The sequence below is a fragment of the Cnephaeus nilssonii genome (assembly GCF_951640355.1).
Source record: "Cnephaeus nilssonii genome assembly, chromosome: 2".
Taxonomy (NCBI): Eukaryota; Metazoa; Chordata; class Mammalia; order Chiroptera; family Vespertilionidae; genus Cnephaeus; species Cnephaeus nilssonii.
The window spans coordinates 105,723,540-105,733,939 of record NC_137073.1 but is presented as its reverse complement, the minus strand read 5'-3'; the positions used below and the strand labels follow the sequence as shown (position 1 = coordinate 105,733,939).

The following is a 10,400-nucleotide window of genomic DNA, read 5'->3' as shown; positions in this document are numbered from 1 at the left end:
TTACTTCTGTTGTCAATATAATAAACTGCCTAAATAATAACAATGAAAGAGACAGCTTTAAACATTTTAAATTGAGTTTATTGAAATAAATCCACACTTTGGCCAACTGTACACTGCATTCTTACTTAATAGTATTAACCATAACGGAGTTCAGGCTCATAGGATTGAGTTTACCTAGTGAGCCATCATTGACTATGGAAATACTTACTCAGCAATCAAGAGCTAGACAACATTCTTTTCTCTTTCCCCTTATATCTTTCAAGACAGGCATTCTCAAGTCTTAAAGAGTTTTATACAATGCAAGGTAAAGAAAACAATAGATAAAGCCTTCTTTCATAGGTGATAATAAAATTTAAGATTTGAGTCTTAGATATAAAAAAGTATAAATGGATATTTAAAATGTAGTCAGTAGCAAGGTACTCATAGGTTAAGTAGCAAGAATTCACTACAGTTAAAACTGTAAGATTGAAAAGACAAAGGTAACATTGTTTTGAGAATTAAGAAAAAAAAATGGAAAGCATGTCTTTGTTGTTCTTCCTCCATTCTAAATTGCTAACTATCCAACAGAAACCCCTAGGTCATAGTTTATGTTCCTGTTCTCATTAATGCAAGTAGAATGCTGGAAAAAGAAAAAGAAAGACAGACTAACCAAGCGCTGCAATCACCTTTCAGTGGCCCTCTAATGAAAAAAAATTGGTTTGGGTCAAATTTTTCTGTGGCATAAATCTTAAAATTTGGAAGCCAATATCGTAGATTTCTTCATGTTTGCACAAATCCAATTCCTTTTATCATTATTTATTAAGTAGTCTATAAATATGCTAAGTGAAATTGTGTCTAGACTGACTTGGGAGTATATCCTAGTTTAGATATTTAGTTTGAAGGTCACTGTCACATTTCTGCCTCAGTTTTTCAGCTTCAGGTGGTGCTGGCTTCTGTGGGCTCGAGCTGACCTGCCTGTCAGGCAGCGGGAGGCAAGCGTCACTGTCAAGACTCAATGACGTTCTCCTCCTCGGCCCAAAGCCCCAATCAGCTGCATAAAGAGGGGAGGGCTTCTCTACACTGTCAGGTGATTGCGGACCCTGTGCGCTCAAATGCCAGGTGGCGACAGTGTCAGCATCAGCTGCTAGCGGCTGACTCTGACTCTCTGGGCAACTTTCAGAGTAACTGGTTTATACACCTCTTTCCTCAGAGTTTCTTCTGTGGAGAAGAGAGTGGTAAACTTTCACTTCCTGGCTCGTCTCAGTGCTCGGGGTGACCCTGTTTTTGGGGGCCCTTGAGCTTCAGGTGGTGGTGAAGACCTGGAAGAGGGTCATGCTCAGACGCGTTTGGTGCCGCTGGCTGCTGGTTCTCGGAGAGCTGGGCAATGGGAATGTGTTGATGCCCATGCTTGTGATGGTGATGATGATGGTGATGGTGGTGGTGATGGTGTTGTGGCTCCGGAGCCTCCATGGTTTTTCTCACAGGAGCCAAAGACAAATTCTTACAGAAGTCTTCATCTTCCAGTGTCTGAAACAAATTTATCAATCCCTCATCAACACATGTATAGATTCAGCGTGAATGCACGAAAAATGATTTGCAGGGCTACCATGAAACTCCAACTAGTTCACTAGGATGGAACTGGCTTTGTGTGTTGGGAAAGAAATCTCAGGAACGAGTAGAAAACTTATCCCATTTCAAAGTAAATGGCATGATCCAACTGCAGGATGGCAGACAGCTAAGACCTTGGGAAAAGCTGAATGCCTCACACCCTTGCTCCATGAAGTCCTTCCCTGGGCCCCACTCCAGTTCAGGAAACACATTGTGGTCGCGCTTTGCCGTCTCTATGCTCTTGCGTGAACCACACTCAGGATTTTACACTGACGTGCCTTTATGTTGGCTGAGTTCTCACTTACACTCTCACAGCATCATTTGCCAGTAACTGAAACATGTGATCTAAGTTGTTTTTCACTCTCTAAACTCTAGACCAAAGCGGCAATTATGGATCTTGAAAAGATGTCTTAAAGAATAGGTTACATGACAGGGAGTGTGTGTGATGATAAAAATTCCTGTTGCAGTTTCTTTTTAGTACACCGACACTGACTAGCTAAATTGGTCATGAAACATTAACTTATTTCGATAACTCTTTAAAGATCCCCTCTTTTCGCCCAGTAAAAATCATTGAGGGACATACCGTGAGAGAGCAGTTTCCACATTTCTCTTCACAGTAAGCAATCTTAATGGCCTGCTCCACGTACGGGAGCTCTAGGATGGAGAAAGGCAGGCCAAGGTGATACACAAGGCGGCCACACCTGGAAGAAAGGACAAAGACGGCATCATCACAATGTTCTCTATCGTGCTCCTACCCCAGTGGGGTTGAAAGAAGGCTGTGTAGGGTCAGGGGTCTCATAACTAAGACAGGTCGGCCTTCAGGAATGGTTCTTCGGCGGGTCTCAAGCTCCCTGGCGCTCAGCCAGCTCAGGTCAGAGCAAGATGCAGTGAGTCTACCACTAGCTTTTAGAAATGTTACAGACATATCGCTATGAACAATATCAAAACTGTAGTCTAGCCATTGTGACTTGATCAAATACAATTTGTAATTGACCTAAAAATTCTACCCATGCCCAAACCACTGACATCACAAATTAATTTCTGCAAGTCATATGTGCCGCTCACAGCTGCTAAGGCAGCACAAAGTCCACACAAGAAGTCACAGCCTAACAAAACATCCTAGAGTCTTGGTCAGTGGTCCATATATACTAATAATAGAGGAATATGCAAATTGTCCAGGACGCTGTCACAGTAACAACCGATCAGCAAGCTGCACACGCAGCAGGTGCGGGTGGGCAGGGACTTGCAGCGTTGGGGCCGGGGCCTCAGTGGGGGCCTCCATGCGCCTGCACCAGGGGAGGGCCTGAACAGCAGCCGCCGCGGCTGGCAACCAATCAATGTGTCCCTCTCACATTGATGTTTCTCTTTGTCTTTCCCTCTCTCTTCCATGCTCTCTAAAAATCAATGGGAAAATATCCTCAGGGAGGATTAAAAAAAGAAAAGAAAGAAATGTCATATCCTATGAAAGAGACATCTTGAAAACGCCTAAATAAAGTTGTCATTTTTTTGTGGTGAAGGGACTGGAGTCCATGTTGATGAAAACACCTTGGCAACTGCGAGGGCCAAGGGCTGGCAGGTGCGGCGGCTGGCAGTGGCAGTGGCAGCAGCAGCGGGGTGATGGGGGCGGCACCTTCCCCTGATCAGCCTGGTGGCCTCCCACTGTGGCTTAGGCCTGCTCCACAGGGGCCTCCATGCCCCTGTGGGGGCAGGTCTAAGCCATCAGTAGGACATCCCCTGAGGGCTCTCGGACTGTGAGAGGGGGCAGGCTGGGCTGAGGGACCCTCACCCAGTGCACGAATTTTCATGCACCGGGCCTCTAGTTTGGTAATAAAATAAAAGCAAGGGTCTTATCTCAACTCAATTTCTATTAAATTAAATACAAGTAGGCATCTTTAATTTCTGGTAGTGTGTATGGATCTGTGTGGGTGCATGTGTGTGTACGTACATACCTGTCATATATGAGGAAGTCATCTTTATTTCCATTTAAGAGAGTCCATACATCTGTTTGGTTTTCTTCTTGTTGATAAACAGGAATATGCTCTGAAACCTCATTTTTAAGATGATTATATTTTAATCGAGAAAAGAGTCCTTGATGATTAACAATAACATAGGAGATGTTAGAAAAACCTTCTTTCTCCAGCTTTACTCGCAGGTCTTCCAAACTAAAATATTTGGGGAAAATACCAAAAAAAAAAAAAAAGGAGAGAGAGAATAATCTCACTTAATTTTATTAGTGACTTATCTCTTTCTCCTCACTCTTTGTTTTCTACATGAAACACTCTTACTATGTTTTACTTACTCATACTCCTTCTTTATATTGTTGTAAAGGACTAAAACTTGCACTTTTTTAATTATTTACTGAGCACTTGTGCCAGTTAAAACCTTATACTAAATGCTTGCACAAACATGAGTTCATTTTGTTCTCAAATTAATCCTATGAAGTGTATATTTTTAATCCATCTTACCAAGAATTCTACCCAGTCAATATCTGGCAAGTAACCCAACAAATATTTTTACACATATTTGTTATATAGATTTAACAAACTTATGTAAATTTACATGCTTGCTAAATGACCCAAGACCTTTGTGGCAAGTCTAGTGTTCCTTCTACCCTGGCGAAGCCTTCATCTTTGTTTGCTACCTTGAAATGACTAAGGCATTTGCAGAGTACATTCTAGAACATTTCCATTACACAAATAATACCTATTTAGTAGGACAGTATAAAATACAGGTCCACAAAAGGAAGAAAAAATTGTTATAGTCCCAGGAAAATGACTGTAAACATTTGGTGTATATCCTCCTATTCTTTTTTCTTCTAGCATGTTCTATCCAAAGATGTATGGTTTTTCAAAAAATGTGATTTCATAAATATATTGTTTCTATTTTTACTTTACTTTATGCCTGTGTGTATTTAACAGAGTTTCCCTGAAGAAGTCCCAGACCCCAGCAAGTCCATCTTACCTAGCGGCCTGCTTGAGGCAGAAGGATCAGCTGGCTTGCAAAAGGGCAACCAGGGCCACGGAGCCAGAGGCGCTCAGCATGGGGTCTTGCTCCCCTATGCTCCAGGCCGGAGGTGGCTTACAGAAGGGGCTTTGCCCCTGGCTCTCCGTGCCTCCCCAGGGGAGGAGACAGAGAGCCAGGGCGAACCCCAGGCTTCTCCACATTGCTGGGCTTGTCCTGAAAAAGAGAAGGGCTTTCGGTCATCTTCATGGAAGGCTTCGGTCCTGAGCAGGCATGTCTGTAAGTCCAGTATAACTCTCTTTCCTCTAAATACGTAGCCCTGGATCCTGTCACCATGTTGTTGGGCTCATGCACCAAATCTTCTTTGACAGGTGAAAAGGTCAGCCAGAGGCAGGGTAGGTGTCCAAGCACCCCTGAACTGTCCAGCTTAGCGAGATGCTGCAGGCAGCACGCCATGGAGATGTGCCTGAAAGGGAGCCAAACCCGTCCCCAGGAGACAGTGCATGGGACAGTTTGAGACTCTGGCCGCCATAACTAAGTCACATTCTGTAAACACGGTTTGATTTTTGAGATACACTAAGTGGTGATTGCTTCTTTCCACCCTTGACCAATCTAAGAAAGGAAGGGGTACATCGGGGATTCTGCACAGAAATGACAAAAGCATGAAACGAGGAGGTGGCAGTGAGGGCAGCCACCACCATGGAGGTGGCTCACGGGGGGCCCTTAGCTCTTCAGGGGCAAGCCTTCTGTATTTGTAAATCTCTTGGGTATTGTTGCGCTTGTTTTTACAAGTCTAATGCTCTGCCGATATTAAAGGATCTGAATGTCTTCAGATGGAAAGCTACCTGCCACATCCAAGGTAAGTATGGACCAAGGGAAAAACCGTACTGAGGAGAAAGGCTGCATAGCCACTGCCCCCTGTGCCATTAAGACTCACTGAAATCGGCGCTCAATTAGCCTGTTGGCTGCAGATACTTCCTGAAAGTTCCTGGGACTCGATGACACATTCCTGGGTAAAAAGGTGCCCTCTCTGAATAGGGGAGTTAAATGCCTGACCGGAAATATTCCCAATGCCAGGGCTAGCTCTCTCAGCAGACAGCCACGGATAAAACAGGCGACTTGTAGAGAGGTGGTGAAGAAAGGAACACATTCAGCAGAGATGAGCAGAGAAAGAAAAATCCACACCTGATCATGTTAATGTAAGACTAGGGAAAGAGATCAGGACAAAATTCCAGAGCTAGGAAGCTGGTGCCTTTTCAGGAACTGATGTGGGATAAAAAAGAAAACCACTGCCCTAACCGGTTTGGCTCAGTGGATAGAGCGTCAGCCTGCAGACTGAAGGGTCCCAGGTTCGATTCCGGTCAGGGGCATGTACCTTGGTTGCGGTCACATCCCCAGTCGGGGGTGTGCAGGAGGCAGCTGATCGATGTTTCTAACTCTCTGACCCTCTCCCTTCCTCTCTGTAAAAAATCAATAAAATATATTTTTTTAAAAGAAAACCACTTTTTACTTAGCAGGGGGGAGGGGGAGAACAGGAAGCTAATGATAAGTTTCCTAGAGTGAGCCCCAAATCAAGGGGCTAACATCAGATGGATTGGGGCTCTAATGTACAGCTAGATATAGATGGGACTCTATAGCACCTGGTTATCTTCCACATTATTAACACCACAAAATTCCTCCTTATATTTCATGATAAGAGCCTAACTAAATGAGGAGAAGGGTGGTTAAGAGAGGATAAATTAAATAATTTATTAAGCCACCCCAACTAGTATAACACTTTTAAAACTCTAATATTTTAAAAAGGAGAAGATATAGCTAGGTGAGATCTAGGGAATTCTTTAGTATAGTGTTTGTATTGATGATATAGTTCCCATTTATTATAGCTCCCATTTATCGAGCATTTAAAACTATATGCAGGAGTGCTGAGCGATTGCTTATATCATGTCAGTTCACCCTAACAACTACGTGAGCATTTTCCCTTTTGCAGGTGAGGAAACTGTGACTAAGAGGGAGTTTAGGCATCTTGCCCAAGTCCACACAGGCAGTAAGTCCCCAGGAAGACCAGATTCAAACCAGTTTTGCTGACTCTAAAACATGACCTCTTAGCTCCTGAGAACTAGTGGTAGTTTGAAGGCAGGTCGCCTGTGGTAGTTGCAGCAGCCAGGGCTTTTTGTTTGTTTGCCGATGCCCTAGAATGGCGAAGGGGGCGTTAAAATCATGCAGGCTGTTTTGTTTCTTACTGGGATGGCCAGTTCATCCCTCCTATCTAGAATCTAAATTCAGTAAATATAGAGCCTTCTGCATAAAGTCAGCTCTGGGCACTCTCACTTTTCCACAGAGCGTAAAGTTCAAATGTTTGCATAGTGAGTATAAAGGAAAAGACTATTTCACTCCTGTCCCTAATTTAGCTTTTTGATTAAAAAATATTAATAACTCAAGCCATCAGCAGAGGGTAGTGAATTAGAGTTCACACTTTCAGATTACCCTCTGTTGTTGTAACCGACAGTCTGTTCAACTGTGTTTAAGGTCTTTTTTTCTTTTACATAATAGACTTTTGATTATAATTATAGCTGTCAGACAGCTACATAAAAATAATGAAGATAAATAACCAAATTGGATTTACTGGCAGCTGATCCAATAACAATTAGAACGTACTTATAAATGTCACTAATCTCAGCACTTTTCAATCACAAAACCTAGGTTTGCCGGCCACACGCAGACCCACCTTTGGTTAGAATTCCCCATTAAAAGCCAGGATATGCAGAACCTTTCCCATCCTCTTCCCTTGAACTTCGGATGGGCGTCCGAGGGTCCTTCCTCATTCACCTAAGAGCACCCACTCACCAATCAACTGCAAATTCAGTCCCAGGCACCGATTATGACATGGTGTACCTCTTGCAGGGGTGACTATTCCTGCACCTGCTCTCCCTTCTTTTTATCCTCTTTTCTGCAACTGCTCACAGTATCCCCGGACATTTCTAATCCCTATAGAATGGCCATATTTCGCCTCTGCTCTTCAACTCTGTGGGCTATTTTTGCCCTTAGAGTCCTCACTCTGCATTTCAGGGGGAAGTACTTAAGCTTGAACATGAAATGTTGCCCCTAGAACATCACCACTTTTGCAGAGTCAAAGTGTTCAATTTCTCCCCCGTCCCCTGCTCCCACCTGCAAGCTCAGCTGTGCAGAGGGGCAGAAACCACCAGCCGACCAAGGTGCCCACCACAGAAGCACACCCGCCACACCCCAGCTAACAGGGTTTTATTCTCTTTCTTCTGTATTTTCTTTACCTGCCTCTTCTTTTAAAATCTATTCTAAAAGGAAAGAAACTTAACCAGACTCAGAATCATCTTATCTACCAAACTCTAAAAGAATCGATGTGGAAAACGCAGGGTTCCTACTTACACAGACAGCCCCTCGGATTAGGCTGATCTTCTCTTTGCTCAGCAGCCGCTCCGCTGGGCCGGCCAGAACCTCTGATATTTATAGTCCTGTTGTTTACCTCCCCGTCCCCCGCCCCCAGCCACAGTCCCAAGTCCAGCTCCCTGGGCTGTGACCTTGTCAGCAGAGCACCGCCCTGAGCTGATCATCACAATCACCCCAAAAGAAAGGATCAGGCGCTGCCCTGAGCAACGTGGGGGCAGCGTTTTCGGCAATTATCGATTTATTCCTTATCCTCTAGTCACCCCAGTATTTCGGATTGAATGGTACAGTCGGGGGCGGGAGGAAGGGCTAAGGGGAAAGAGGGCGTCCCAGACACGTTTTTTTCCAAACTATCACAGGGAAAACATGTGCTGAGCCAGCAAGTTAAGCTACTGCGTTAGAAAAAAAAAGAAAACTTTTTTTCCTTTCTGCTCTGTGGCGGGAGCCTAACCCCAGCTGTTTGTACTTTGTTAGAAAAATCACCTGCGGTTTGAAGCCTCCGGGCCTCCTGCTGCTACTGAGCAGCTCGGATTGTTTGCTGTTTAAAATTCCAATCAGCCCTGGCCAGTTTGGCCCAGTGGATAGAGCATCAGCCTGCGGACTGAAGGGTCCCGGGTTCCATTCTGGTCAAGGGCACATGCCCAAGTTGCAGGCTCAATCCCCAGTAGGGGGAATGCAGAAGGCAGCTAATCAATGATTCTTTCTCATTATTGATGTTTCTCTCTCTCTCTCTCTCTCCCTTCTTCTCTGAAATCAGTAAATATATATTTTAAAATAAAACTCGAATCAGTGTGGCTCTCACAGGGCCTCTGCTCTTTTTCACTTAAGGAAAAGAATGAGAAAATAGGCCTCCTATCTGAGGGAAAGCAAGCCTCACTTCGCTTCCACACAAGCCCTACTCCCCGGAAGACCTGTGTGTCCCACAGAATTTGTGATCTAATGTAAAATCTTTACAAGGAAGTACATACAAATAAATGCTAGCAGTGACAGTAGTTGGACATGGAAAAGGGTCTGGACATTTGAAAAGATACAAATAAATTGGAAATCCCTGCTCTCTCAGAAAGGGGCAGGTGCTGTCCATTAGCCTGCGAGTGAGCGCACGCGGGCAGGTGAGGAACAAGGACAAGCGGAGACGTCCCGGGTAGGTCCCGGGGAGCAGGCAGCAATGCTCTTCAAGTCGGCCTGGCTTGGCACTCCCACACACTCTAGTCAAACAGACCCCTGTTGGCTGCTGAGTGTTGGCAAGGGCTGTGCAAGGTGCAGGAAGTAAAGACGAGGCTCAGACATTACCATTCCTGAAAGGAAACTTACCATCGAAGCAGACACTTGACATTTGAAAGCCTACTTCTTCACTCCTACTAAACAGTAGGTGGTACCTTTCGGGGTCCCGAGCCCCTTTGAGAACCCAGGTAAAGGCTTAATTTCTCCCCAGAAAGAAAAAAAGCATATAGATTCATACTTGCTTTTCACAAAAACATTGTGCAGAATTTTTGTGAAAAGCAGATAGTCCCCGCTGTAGTTCACTTTCTTGACAAATTAAAATAGTCACATTGGGCCTGTCTGCAGCAGGAAACGGTATCCACCATCACCTCCTCTCAGAGGGATCCCCTCCCAGTGTGCAGCCAGGGTTGTGTGTGCCGTCTCCCCAGACGGCAAGAGGAGAAGATGGGGGGCTTGTGGTGGTTGAAGGGGATCCATTCTTAACAGCCTCTCCTGTGCCAGGAGCCCTGGGAGCAGTCAGCATTTTTTTTTTTTTTTAGCTTTTTATTTTTTATTTGCACAGTCAGCATTTTTAAGGAAGCAGAATTTTAAAACAAACATTCATTGGGTGTTAAATCAAATTACATTAAATCAAGCAAAATCAAATAAACACTTATTAGGGCCTTACGCTAGGCCCTTGTTCTCAAGGAACTCAAAAATCTAATAAAGTATGCAAACAAGTACACAGAAATACACGCTGTAAAGCGTCTTAATGTCTGGGATGACTGTGACACAAGGTTCCTTGGGACCTTGGAAATGAAAACAGGGATCTTGTAACCAGCCTGGAGGCAGGGCCAGCAATAGGCCAGCAAAGTGCGTCAGGCACTTTATCTTCCGTTTGACCCTCTAGCCTCAGGTCACCCTGCCAGTGACCACAGTGCTTCTAGAAAGCTGTCCTGTTTCCCTTGTTATGGTTACAATCCCAGTGGTTGTTCTAGCCACCACCGCAACCTAACCTTACGACTATGACTCTCGAAGTTGAACTTTATCTTAATGACCTCATCTCTTACAACTTCCAACCTGGAGCCAAGAATCTTTCGTCAGACTGTCTCATCCTTTTCATTGGTGCCCAGAATGTTTATGCAGGCATGTAACCCATGTCTTTAATAAGCATTCTCACCTTTTCATGGGTCTGAGGTGCTTTCCATGGAGAGCAGGCCCCTATGAATCTG

At 44.5% G+C, this 10,400-nt stretch overlaps 1 protein-coding gene across 2 annotated transcripts; it reads right to left on the bottom strand.

Moving 5' to 3' along the window:
* Positions 1-56: 56 nt before the first annotated feature.
* Positions 57-8,103, bottom strand: SELENOP (selenoprotein P; the record flags this gene model as incomplete). 2 transcript variants are annotated; one of them, XM_079791700.1, is made up of 5 exons in its annotated part: positions 7,951-8,103; positions 4,549-4,764; positions 3,537-3,749; positions 2,171-2,288; positions 57-1,506 (listed from the first exon to the last, which is right to left on the bottom strand). In XM_079791700.1, exons 2-5 carry the CDS (start codon positions 4,749-4,751, stop codon positions 916-918), a joined length of 1,125 nt encoding a protein of 374 aa, XP_079647826.1. In that variant the 5' UTR covers positions 4,752-4,764; positions 7,951-8,103. The 2 variants fall into 2 exon arrangements, with proteins under 2 accessions (XP_079647826.1, XP_079647827.1); XM_079791701.1 differs by having other exon boundaries at positions 985-1,506.
* Between the last annotated feature and the right edge of the window lie 2,297 nt (positions 8,104-10,400).